Raw genomic sequence first — 13,823 nt, forward strand, 5'->3', positions numbered from 1 at the left:
AAATCAGATCTCTATACTGCAACAGTTATTAAGCTCAAGGTTCAAATTTCCTGAGTCAGGCCAGAGAAGACGACAACCTTTCTCCTGAAACATAACAACCCCAGGCTGCATACCAGCTTGAAGACCAGGGAGCATATTGCCAATCTTGGCTGGACTGTCCTTCCAAACCCACTTTACAGTTCAGATTTGGCACCTTCTGATTTCTTCTGTTTGGGTTGATGAAAGATGAGCAACATTTTCCTAGTAATAATGCTGTCGTAGCAGGTATGAAACAGAAGGTCACCTGTGCTAGCGCAGATTTTTTTTTTTTTTTTATGAGTGGGCATGCAGTCTCTTTCTTTTTCATTGCTGACAAAAATGCACAGCTAATGGTAGCCATTATATTGAAAAAATGTGTTTTGTAGCTGAGAATTTGCTCCATCAAAAGTGTCATTTTACTCTTTGTTGCTGTTGTAGTTTTCACAGTATTGAATAGGAGACATTACTTTTGAAGTGATCTATATAGAGGGGGGGAAGCTCTCACACATTAGTTACAGTAACATACCTGTAATAAGTGTGCCACAAGCATTGTCAAAAACCATGGCAAGGGTGTCAATCCCTCTTGGACTCTCTTGATCCTGGAAGACCTGCAGCATTGAAAGGGTCTGTAGATCCCACACTATAAAAATCTAGAGAGAGTAGGGGAGGGAAGGGGAGAGGATTTAATATGGCATCATCACTGGATATTCCACTACTTTTCATTTGTATGAGAAAAATAATATAGCATCCAATGAAAGTCACATTGTTAAGCGTGTTACAGCTGAAAATAAACAAGACAAATACCTAAGGCATCTTCATCCTGATTTCACTGAGAATAAAAGGCACAGAAAGGCTAAGTTTTGCAATATTGACCTGAGAAATAGACAAGATGTGCTAAAAGCCAAGCCATTAACATCAACACAGAGCATAGAAGAACTCTGAGAAACAAACATAAACGTGACGTGTCAAACTCAAAATGAAAACAGTAACAGTCAAATTCATTTCTGACAATTCAGAAAATTCAAATCTCTAATTTTAATCCCTCTTTATTAGAAGGATATTTGAAAGCAAAATTTCACTCTGAGAAATATTTTCCTTACAAATTTGGGACTAGATTTTTTTTTTTAATATTAGGGATTTCTACAGTCTTATGTCTACCTGTTTGCTTATGTACAAGCATAAATATTTCTATTCAGGAACAAAAAAAAAAATCACCTTTAAACAGAGAAAGTAAATGTTTTCCCAAAAGACCCAGAAAGTTGTACTCTGAAACATAACAAAAGTTTTGACTTCTTCAATTTTCCTCATTATATTCCATTTCTTTCTTCATTTAGAATTCTATTTATTTTTCTGCTAAACATTTTTTGTACCCATTATAATCCACAGGCAGTATTCTCAGTCCTTAAACATGTTTTTGATAATTAAGAAAACTTCACTTATGTGTTTGTAAATGCTTTGAAAAGTTCAGTGCAATTGCCAGGAATTATTTAATGATTACTTCAGAAGACACACGCTATACAACTAAGGAGCATTTCTGACTCTGTATGCAATAAAGTATTGAAGTATAAATCTTTTCACTTAAAATACAATCTCAGCATAGAAAAAGTATTATTAAAGAAATAAAGTAGAAGACTGTTCACTGTTTGCAAAATAAAAATAAATGAGTATAAAATATTAAAAGCAAGAGTAATGGACAGAAATTATTCAGGATTATGCAGTATCAAGAAGGGAGATAAATACACAGATTTAGGGATTATTGGAATTTCCATCCAAAACCTGATTTTAATGGAATTTACAGAGTATCCAGCAAAATTTTGAAAAAGGATAGAAAAGAAATAGACTTTGAACTGATCACTTCTGACACTAGACAAAAATTCATATAGAAGTGTTTCAGGATTTTAAGTAGAAAGAAAATTTGAATGTCCTGTTTATTTTCAGGAAAACAAAAGAGGAAAAGTACAGAAAAGTCTACTGATTCAGAACCATGCCCATCATATTTCTGCCCAGAGAGGCTGTGGATGCTTCATCCCTAGAGGCATTCAAGGCCAGGCTGGATGTGGCTCTGGGCAGCCTGTTCTAGTGGTTGGTGACCCTGCCCATGGCAGGGGGGTTGAAAATAGATGATCTTTGAGGTCCTTTTCAACCCAGGCCATTCTATGATATTTCTTTAATAGATTTCTGACTGTATTTCAGAAATTTACTCAGACATGCAATTGCTGAACCATACAAAAAGAGCCTTATGAAGAAATAGCCAGTGAGAGTGCTTGAAAAAGAAAATTCAGTTAAATAGAGAAAACAATGAAGCTGTTTGTTCACCTAGGAAAAAAAAAGTAGACAAGCAAAAATACAAAGAAGAATTGGTGATGAAAGTTGAAAAAGTTAGGGCAATATTGAAGGTAAATCTCCAAGCTGATTTTTTGGCCCAATCACAACTGGGAGGTGTAAAAACAGCTCTAAGAACAGAATATTAATCAGAAGTAAGTATCAGTGGAGATACTCAAGTCAGGTGAAAAGAATAAGTCCTTGAACAGAGACCTTCCTGGAAATACCATCCAGATCTATTAAAAATTTGAATAAGACTGAAGATACACAATTTTAATAGTGTCATGTTTTTTTTCAAGCAAAATTGGTCAGTCAAAACATAAGTTTGACATTTTATCAAGCAATAAATCACAGAAAAAATGACTTTACAGCACAAGCGAATACAAGCAAAAACCTGGTCATTAATAAATCTCTTCCTTCTGCTCAATCTTTCTTCTTTTTCCAGCCCGGGGACATAACATATGAAACAGTGGTTTATAAGTAACTTTAACACAAGGCATCACCAGCGTGGCAGCGTGATATAGTGTCACTGCTGCTCATCTGCATCAGCACATATGACTGTGCATGAATTCATGAGGAAAGACAAAAAACAAAAGGTGTTCTTAATTTGAAACTAGGAGGTGACTGGGGGAGCTTCCTGAAGAACATTTTTTTAAAACTGTTCTATTTAATAAAGGATTTCCCAATCCTGGTAAGCGTTGGGAATCACCAGAGCCCTTTGAAGACATACTCTGTATGGTAAAATGCTTGACTGTGTCTTGTGAAATCACACGCAGACTATTTTTGAGGAAACAAAATCAGAGTGGAGAGTGCAGAAAGAAGGATCTTCAGTTTCTTTTGAAAATTACTGTTTTCCTTCTTCACACTGTTTCCACCACACAGGAAAACCTAAGCTACATTAACAGTGATATTGGCTGCAGCGCTGACTTACATCAATGAAAAATACCTGTTGGCTCAGTTCTAGTACTAGCAGAATTAGCATAGACCCATGGACATTCCTTTTGCACATGGATGTTGTAGTGTGTAATGGTGCAGAAATTCTTCTTCAGGGATTCTATTTGCTACACAGCTTACCTACTTCAGTTTGTCATTGAAGGTTCCATGTTGTAAGCAAAAAAGTTACAAATTCATACCCAAAGTCTGAACTGCCAAAGAAAAATCACCAGGCATGAAACAGAGGTCAAACTGCAGCTCTGCCTGCTATGTTATTTAATAGAGTAAGTTACCTATGGAGTTCAGTTTTGCATCCTGTGATCTCTGAAGGTGATCCTACAAAGTACTACAACTCCCCGTAGGTATTAGAAGACTTAGGAATAAATCAATGTCAGTAGGATTACTTTTGAGGCAAAGACAAGGAGGATTTAGCTCTAAGCATATTAATGCAATCGATGCAGCAGCTGATCCTATACCTAGTGCCTTACTGAGACAGTAATTTGCTGAAGTTCAAAATTATATACACTTCAAATCACTTCCTTAAATAATACCACTAATCTGGTAATACATAAGGCTTCTTTCTCTTTCCCAGTCATTGAGAAATAGTGGAAAAAAATTAAACTGGATAATAAGCAACAGTGAGTCTGGTTGCCAATTAATGGGCCTGCAGACTATTTACTGGGTGCTATACAATGACAGAGATTTTGTAAAAGACCTGTATATCTGTCTGTACTGCCTGCCCAATATGCTGACAACAGAACTACCTGACCCCTACTGCAAATATGAAACAACCCTCAACTCTTCTAAAAAACATTTTAAATGGATATTTAAATGGTATGTGGGTCAGAAGCAAGAAGTTTAAGACACAGATATGTGCCCCTGAACACCTGGGTTGCATGAGCTCAAAACAACAATCATGCTCTTCCTGCTAATGTTCAGCTGACCTTAGAATAATGACACAGCTCTCACCTTAGATGTAGTATTGACCTAATGTTCATTAGTAAACACCTCATTTACATTTTAAGATCCAATATTTCTTCCTTCACCAATCGGAAAACAAAGGAACTAGAAAACTGCAGGTTTGCAAATTTATTTTTAATGTAACTTAATCTTTAGATCTCAGTTTTTGGTTAGAAAATCTAAGGAAATTAACACAGGCTGAATATGGATCTTGATCTTTTTTCTTCTGCAGCAAATACAGATTATTTAATGCTTTAATAATCAAATATTTGCCCAGAAACAGAAAATCTACTGGATCATTTCCTTCATGCCCAGAATATACGAAGACAATTCAATTATGAAGGAAATTCATGCATTCTCATAAAAACTGAGAAACAGCATTTTGGAAAGATACCACCATAACTAGAACAGAGATTTTCCTCAAACAGTCCAACTGCACACTGGTTGTAAGCATGCATGCATGCATGTTATATGTCATATAAATTTAGGTGCTAGAGAGGGAAAATATAAGTTTAAGCCAAAAAAGCATATTTAAAATTAGTTCTAAATCCTTCTTCTTCACAGAATCATGGCTTGGCTGAGCTTGGCAGAGATCTCCTGGATCCATCTGCTCTACCAGGCTCAAGCAGGGCTACCCAGGTCAGGTTGCACTGGACTGTGTCTAGTGGCTTTTAAAGGTCTCCAATGGCAAGAGTGTACAACCTCACTGGGCAACCTATGCCAGTCCTCAGCTACCCCCAGAGTAAAGAAATGCTTCCTGATGCGTAGATCATTTTTGCTATATTTTGGTTTTTGCCCACTGTCTGTCACTGGGCACCAAAGAAAAGAACCTTGCTCTTCTTTGATAAGAGGCTCCCTGAGCCTGCTCTTCTCTACGCTAATATTGCAGTTCTTACTTGCAAGCTATTCAAGAGAAAAAGTAATTTGCATTGCAAATACCAGAAAGTTGATTAAGTTGCATGAAAAAATAAAATAAAAAAAAAATCAAAGAACATCAAATGTTCTTGAAGGTTTGTGCAATATGAGGAGAATATGATACCTGGAAGGAATAGATAAACAACAACAAAAAAAGATAAATTATTATCATAAAATCACAGCAGAAAGGACTTTGACTTTCAAAGCAGTATACGAAAAATGTATCTGATGTAGATTTAGCCAAATAATTTCTGTGTAGGATATCTGGAGCAAATTTCTCAAATGCCTTTTTTTAATTCTCTAGATTAAATTTAATATTGTTGATATACAGCCCTGATTAGCAATGGTTTGACATAAATTAAACAGTGTACTTCCAGCTCAGCTGTTGTAATTTTTCAGGAAGACGTATGACTGTATTATAAATAAATCCTTAAAGCAATGTTATCTGATTTCAAAATAGGTTAGAGAAACACAGATGGTAATTTACACAGGCATTGATACAATGACATGCCTGGTTCAAGACAGGCAGAAGACATTTATGACTCCCCTCTGGGATATTACACAGCAAGTTTGCCATTCAGCAGACCTGGAGAGGCAAGGTTGGAGGCTGCTAATATTAAGATTCCTGTAAATTTGCAAAATCACAAAATATAAAAATCAATAACACATCTTACTCTCTATCTTCTATCTTAGTTTCAGCTGGGATGGAACCGTTTTCTTCAGAGTGTCTAGTATGATGCTATCTTTTTGTTCTAGGAGAAAAAACAACTTTGATAACACACAGATGTTTATTGTGGCAGCTAAGTAGTGTTGAGCAACTTTGTATACAGTCATTCACTTTTTCCATCCCCTTCCCTGTCAGAAGGGAAGTAGAACTTCTGTGGGTTGAGATAAAACCATTTACTAATATAGAGAAAAGGAAAAGGATAATAATTAGGACACACACACATATATGTATATAACAAATGATGCACAATTAATTGCTCACCATCCCCAACCAATGCCCAGCTAGCCCCGAGTAGAGGGAGAAAGAACTCCCACTCCCTTCAAAACTCCTTCTGCATGATATCATGTACAGAATATCCCTTTAGCCAGTTAAAGTCAGCTGTCCTAATTCTGTTCTATCCCAGCTCCATGGGCCCTTTGCTGAGAATGGCCTTGGTTCTGTACAGAACTGCTGAGCAGCAACTATAAACATCAGTATGTTATCAACGTTTTTTTCTCTTAGAACCAAAACATCGGATCATAGAAGACACTGTGAAGAAAACAACTCCATCCCAGCTAAAACTAAGACATCCTTCCTGGACTCTGTTTATAACAGAGTCAATTTAGTATGGGCATATTTCAGCAAGGAATTGTTTATATGCTTGCATCTGAATAGCTGCATTTGATTTGTAAGAAACTATGAATGGAATGAAATTTTACCATGTCCAAGAATGGAAATTCAAGAAATGAACCTGTTTATTGCAATTGCAGTACTTTCCTACCATGGTAAGTACATACATAACTCTTTCAGTATTAGCGATCAAAAATGCAATTACTTTTAAAGAGAAAAATGACAAAGAAAATTCCACTGATTTGAAAATAAAAGTTGTGTTGTTTACAAGGGATAGCATAGAGTGTTATAGTAGGAATGTACTCCTTATCCTAGCCCCATTGATCAACAGTCGTACTGAGATTGTTCTTACGCATTCAAGCTTGTAGTGTCAAATCTTGCTTACCTCACTTAATCAGTCTAATTCAACCAGACTCACCACAGGAGTAGTTCTAGTTAAATTAGTGGGACAGTTCTGTCTTATTGGCTTTCATTAATAATTCAGCAGGCAAGACAAGATACTTCGACCTCTACTGTTCTAGTTCTGAATTCCCACTCCACACTAAGTGAGACACAATGGTATTCACAGCTACACAGCATTTCAGTACCACTACTATGCCACTATCAATTTCCACTGATCATTCTGAGGGAAAAAATCACGAGAACAACCCTCTTCCTGCAACCACGTCTCCATGTTTAATAGCCCCTAACTATGACTGTTCTTTTCCCCTCAGTGGTTTCTGAAAGTGTTCTGCAGCATTAAAAAATAAAAATAACTGCTTCCAGTTGCAGTAGAATGAGCAAAATACATACAGAGAGGAAGGGACAATGTTGAATGATATATCTGTTGAGATATCTCACTCTATCGGTGAGACTCTATTTGTTCAGTTTTTGTCTGTTCCTAAAAACATGAAAGGACTGAGTTGCAGTAGCCAGTGAATATACAGCAGGTAGAAGCACTGCCATGTCAGATAATGAAATTATTTACTGCTAGACATCCCTATGGCAGGCTAATAGGAGACTCTTAGGATGCAGCTACTTTAACAAAGAGCTTGTGTAATATGTAAAAGTCTGTATTCTGGTGAAATGTTTCACACTTTTTCAGCATAGTCATCACCATTGGCTATACATTTTTGCCAGCAATGAACACAAGTCGGCATGCCATACTTGTAAAAATCTGCACAATTTCTATTCATGAATAATACTTTTAATTACTAAGTTTCATAGCTGACATTGTTCAGAAAGAGGCTGAGAGTTGATCATGGTGTATAGAGTGGCCAGTGTAAGAAAAAAAAAAAAACAACACATATATATATATTTGATAGGTTGACAAAGAGAGAAAAGGGAAATGAAGCAGCAGGAAATTGTTGCAGATGATTACTATTGAATTAAGCATTCAGATACCAGTTTTGTAATAATTCTGCCAGCTGACAGGTAACACAGAATCTATCAGAATATTAATATTTATTATGTTTTTTTTTTTTTTTTTTTGCATACACAAAGAAAAGTCAAATATATCAATTCTAGCCTTGCTACTCAAAAAAATGGAAAAAAGGAAAACCCTGCTTTTTAATTAAAATAAACAGATTAGATTAGGACTAGATGCTATCAGTGTTAATTACTCAAAAACACATTGCTATTTTGATTTGAAGTACTGATTTGAAGTTAGGAAAAATATTTTACCTTTGCAAATGAAAGGCTGATGACATGCTGATCTTTTTCATTCGTCACAATTTCCACAATACTGTGCTGATGCCCAGACAGCTTTCCTGTAGGCCTCGTATTAATATAGGGATGCCACAAACGAAGGAGTTTGTCATGACCTGTCAGAAAAAAATATATATATTCAAAAGACTGAGTAGTCACTGATACTATTAAGTAAGCTTCTTAATGGAGGTATTGGTGCTCATAAGTCTCAGCTTTCAGTGCATAGCCAACTCACGTAAGAATACTAACTTTTCATTCTAAAGGCTGGATTCCAGCTTAAATGTTAACATGTATTCATTGCTTAATCCCATACTTGCATTAAAGCCACATAACTGATTTGCATTTTGAAGCCTTTTAATGTTATTAGAGGAATGTCAGAGGCACTGGCTGTGATTACACATGCTTGCCCTGTAAAAGCTTAATACATAATTAAACATAGAGTTGGGGTGTAGATTTTTTTTTTCCCTTCAGAGATCTTATTTAGAAAAGGATAAAAAAAAAATAAAAATCTCCACTTAGTGAAGGAGGTGGTCATACATAATGGGAAGGGGAGCAGGCATGACAGTTGAGGGCAGGTGGGGAATAGTAACTACTGATGAGCAATTTTGTGTCTTAACATAATGAGAATTAGGTCTTCTCCTTTTATTTGTGCATTCAAACATTGAAATTACTTTCAGCAGCAGAATCACTAATATTTGTTATTCTTCCTTTTAATATCTTAAGTAAATAAGCCTCATTAAGAAAGTAAAACTTTTCTTATGTAAAATGATGCTTTCTACATGAAATTTTTTTACCAGTTTTTACCAGTTACTTTATTTGTGCCAGGAATGTGCAAAGGCTATAGAGCAAGCACAGAAGACTATTTTTATCAGTCTTGAAAAAATCACGAATAGGTTGGATTTTGCTTTATTACTCACAGGAGAACAATGACTGGATTTGAAAAATTAGTGGGGTTAGAAGATGATTTATCATATTATTTAAAGCTGGTAATGTCCAGCTTTCGTATACATATGTAATTTGCTTTTTACTGTAACTGTTCTCTGATGTAATGACTCAGACATAGTTAGAATTGAAATAAATATAGAGTAAGATGAAAACCATATCACTTTAAGCATAATAATAATGCAAAATATTACACAAAAGTTCCTCTAAACTACCATGGACTCTATATTTTAGGCCACTAATGGGATTATATTGTTTAATTCAAAAAAGAAATACAGGTTCGAGCAACAAAAGTGAACTCTGCATCAGTTTTGCTTGTATCTTTCTCATTTATTACCACAAATGTCAAACATTTGGAAGACAAAGTTTGGTTGTATCACAGTACTGCTGAAACTGATTACAGTATTCAAATACAACTAAATAAATGATTGAAGAGTAGGGATGTTAAAACACTTTAATATTCTCTTCCTAATGAAAAATACATTATAGGATTCAGTACTTTGCATACCACTTGTGCTATAAATACATCACTAAATAAGAACAGATTGAGGTTAGCAAAGTCATTAGCAAATTATCCTCCTTGATTACACAATAAGCTATTGTACAATCAAAGGCTGGATTTTCTTTTTAATTGCTGAATATGACAAACAATTTTCACTAGTGCCTGTACATTCCTAAGAAATCTTTATGTAACATTCCTAGATTATTTAGCTGCTCTGGCCATTGATTTTCAGGATATATTACTAGTCAACAAGACTTTACTAACTCAGGTGCCTACGTTCATTTGAAAGAGTTTAATTATGTCATTAACTGTATTTCCTGCGTTTCTCAGAGAGAATGCTGGTTTTTAAGATACGAAGACAAAACTAATGTGCCCTGGCGTGGCTTTGCAGTAGCCTTTCTGATCTAAAATTCACAGTAAATTTGAAAGGGACTATCACATCCTTTAATTGGTTTTGCAATTCATTCCCATTCTTGCCTGTGACTAGTACAGCCCAGGAATTCTTTCCTTTTGTATTCAAGGAAAGCAGCAAGACTAAGCACTACAAATGAGGGTGAAGCAGGAAGATGCCTTCTGACATCAAGGAAGGTCAGTGGGTGAATAAGATAGACAGGATTCCAAATCAAAGATAAGTAATATGAGCAACAATAAACTGGAAGATTGTTATATGCGGGAATAATTCTTACACTTCAAAGACATAATTGCAGAGTTCTTCTTGAACACAATATTAATCTTTTGTCATGTTGTCTATGCTTTCTGTGCTTTTGTGCAGTGAAAGTTAAGACAAATTAAAATGCAGTGGCAAGAGAGTCCATCTTATAAAACCACTCTGATTAGGTGGTGGTCTAGATATGATAGAAGGCCCTACAATCCAAGTCTCTGGTCAACACAAACATATATGTAATCTATCTTTTTAAAAAATTCCAAGCACTGTTTTAAATAAAGAGGATATTTCTGCTACTTACACTATTCAGTGGTACACAAGTATCTTGAGCAATTGCTACATGATTGCCCTGTTTTTATACCATTGCTGTTCTTATTTTTCTAGAAAGTTCATCTAGATCTTTTCCTCCTCTAAGAATAATTTTCAGTGTGTAACTGAAACCATAATTTCTTGTGTATACGATCTTCTGCCATACTCAGATATTTTACTCAGTAAAATTCTCCAGTTCTACCTGCAGGAAATACCAATCACATTCTTACAGGGCTTCCCTGCTTTATGTCATCATAAAATTTCTTCAGACTGTGTTTTTTTGTGACAAATAATCAATCTAAATAAGATCTCCTTAAAGGCTGTACTTTAGGATTTTTAGCCCTATTGCTTTCCCTTTCAATTTTGTGTCTAAAAAAAAAAAAAAAAAAAAAAAAAAATCAATAAAATTTATGTAATCTAAAAATAAATATCAAACAAGATAGATAGATATCTTAGTTTTCCCTGTAGTAAATTTCACTTCATCTTGGATTGCATTATTTTCTTGTCTAGGTGTTGGGTTTTTTCCCCCCTCAAATTTCTTTTAATGTTTTGCTTATTATAAAGGCTAGGCAGCAGAGCCTTGGCCATTTTCAGCAATAGACAGCATCAGTGTAGTCACTCCAAAGCACTACTATATCAAACAGAATACACTAACAATATTCTGCCATACTCTAGATGCATTTCTACAGAATATGACCACTGCAATAGAAAAGCTCCTAAAATATGAGATAATGGAAAGAAATAGTAATAGTACTATTTTTGAGACTCCATTGGGAAAAAAAAGAACAGTAAAGCTTTGGAGAAACATGATCAAAGGTAAAAACGACAGAAAGTGTTAAGGTGGGCCAGTGTGACTGCTTATGACAAGAAAGAAAGGCTAAGGAGTAATGCGAAGGGAGCAAGGAGAAACTTCTAAAACCTGACTAAGACAGTCATCACTGTGGCTTGGAGAAGTGTTTTAATAGTAGATCAAACCTACTGTTTTCTCTTGTTTTGTTATATAAATAACAAAATCCCTGAATCAAACACAGACTGAGTCCTCATTAGATTTCTTTCAGGAACAGCATCTCCTGAGAGCCTAGCTCCCAGCAATTATAAGCAATACCTCTGCTTCCTGTCATTTAAGAAAGAAGCCACTATTTATACTCTTAAGATACTAACTCAGCTTTTATTTCATTATCTTTAACTGAAAATAAAAAGTTACAACAGAACAATATCTTGGAAAAATCTTACTCTCCTCTGATATTACATAAGCCTCATACTTACCCCCAGTGACAATGACCTTTGCTTTTCCACAGTACGTGAAGGCATTGACTCCTCTAGGAACAGAAAATTCCTTTACAGGTCTGTAATCATCAATAAAATAGTTAATCAAGTAAGAAGCATTAATATATTATAAAAATATATATTTTATTGCATTTGAAGTTAGCGTTAACTGAAAGACCTACCAAGACATCTGTGGTTAACATTCTATACAAGAAACAGTGATTGGTGGTAGCATGTACATTTTTGGCTATTCTGATTTTCCAGCGTTTGTTTTCTTTCCAAATGAATTCTAGCATTCCAAAACGTACAGAAAAGTCAAATGGAACATCTCACAGTTCACAGAATAAACTGTTGTCTTGATTTAAGCTAGTGGAACTGAATCTTGTGAAATTAAATCTATAACTGAAACTTCCTGGATTTTTGTAGATATCAACTTTAAATAAATAGATACATGATATACATGTAACAATGCAATATTTTTCTAACTGTATTTTGCCTGCTGAGAAGTTAAATCAGATAACACTGCCAATGTAGTATATTTTTAGAGACGATGAGCAATAAACACATATATCAATTCTTTCCTACATTATAAGCTAAGAAACAAAAACGTTAAAGTATTTAAGCAGTGGTATTTTTATATGCATTACCAGTGCTTTAGAAAAGACAGCTTCAATACAACAAGATGGCATCTTGCAAGGCACTAATCTCATGCAGTTATAAAGCAAGCTTTTTTTTTTTTTTTTTTTTTGACTTTATCACATACTTACAAGTTGTCCTCTAGTCGCTTTATGTCATCTAAAACAAATGAATGAATGCTGTCCGAGGAGCAGGATCCAAAACAATTTAGGTCAGAAATATATTTAACTTTCAAAACCCAGTCATCGTGTAGCTTGCGTTTAACACTATGGATATAAATTGAGATGTTATTATTAGGATTTAGTAGCATCTACTGCAACATGCCCATAGCTGGACAGAAATTTTGTCAGTACAATTATACTCAATAAATGCTATCATTGAATATCCAAGCCAGGTCCAGAACACCTCTCTCAGCTCAAAAGCAAACATTAGAACAGAGCTAGTATTAGAGCTGAATTATGCTCTTCTCTAGTAATAATGATGCTTCTATTTAATAAGACGCAATGAGGCTTCCCATGTCTGGATAAAAGCAATTGTGAATTCTTCCCTGAGATTTCGCTCTCCAGGCTTTCTACTGTAAGATCGACTGAAAATTCTATCATTTCCTTCACACAACAACAAGCAAATTACATTACTTGCAGTTTAAAAATTATTTTCTTTGTTAGATTGTGTTAATTCACACAGAGAAACTCACCCTTCACTCAGGCCAGAGAATACCCCAAACTAATAGTGCCCAACATAAAATATTTTATAATAAATAACTTACATGTTAAAATCTTTGGAATCCAAGATCCGAAGTTGAGATTCTTTTTTACCTTCACGTTGCTTCAATCCAAAGTGATCACTGGTCACTTTAAGTAGGTTAACGTAGCCTTTGTCATCTCCCATTAGGATGTTATCCTCACCCAGTTGATCAGACACAGATGCCGTGCAAACACAGAGCAGACTGTTTTCCATTGGTTTGACAATAAAGTAATTACCCTGTGAAATTCAGTAAACTGTTTATTGGGATGGTGTATTTGCTAAGATCATAAATGGTTTTCTTCCTGACAACATTTTTGTCAACAGGAAATGTGAGATAGCTGACTTACAGAATTACTCAAATCATGAAGTGAACAGTAACACAGTTAAAAGTTATTAATACAGCATAGGAGTACCAAATGTGCTTAAGTAGGCAGGTGCCCAAATTTTTAGGTATTGAGACAGGGCAGTGAATACAGCTGCAAGCCGTTGTGGTATTTTCCTACACTGAGAAGGCCTGGGAATAGTATTTGAGGTCATCTGCATTATACTACTTATTGGTTATACTGTCTGGACTCCATCTGTTATTTGAT

The 13,823-nt window shown here is 35.1% G+C and overlaps 1 protein-coding gene across 4 annotated transcripts in view; it reads right to left on the reverse strand.

Annotated features, from left to right (window-relative positions):
* WDR64 (WD repeat domain 64) overlaps positions 1 to 13,823 on the reverse strand; it is a 61,605-nt gene that overhangs the window by 27,820 nt on the left and 19,962 nt on the right. For all 4 annotated transcript variants that reach the window (XM_090135358.1, XM_031592432.2, XM_031592422.2 and 1 more), the window contains 5 exons: positions 13,256 to 13,470; positions 12,621 to 12,755; positions 11,854 to 11,933; positions 8,147 to 8,286; positions 545 to 668 (listed from right to left, as the gene is read on the reverse strand). In XM_090135358.1, the coding sequence (XP_089991484.1) occupies positions 545 to 668; positions 8,147 to 8,286; positions 11,854 to 11,933; positions 12,621 to 12,755; positions 13,256 to 13,470 (694 nt within the window). The remainder of the gene's footprint in view (positions 1 to 544; positions 669 to 8,146; positions 8,287 to 11,853; positions 11,934 to 12,620; positions 12,756 to 13,255; positions 13,471 to 13,823) is intronic.

This window comes from Phasianus colchicus, chromosome 2, assembly GCF_987193195.1.
Source record: "Phasianus colchicus chromosome 2, bPhaCol1.hap1.1, whole genome shotgun sequence".
NCBI lineage: Eukaryota > Metazoa > Chordata > Aves > Galliformes > Phasianidae > Phasianus > Phasianus colchicus.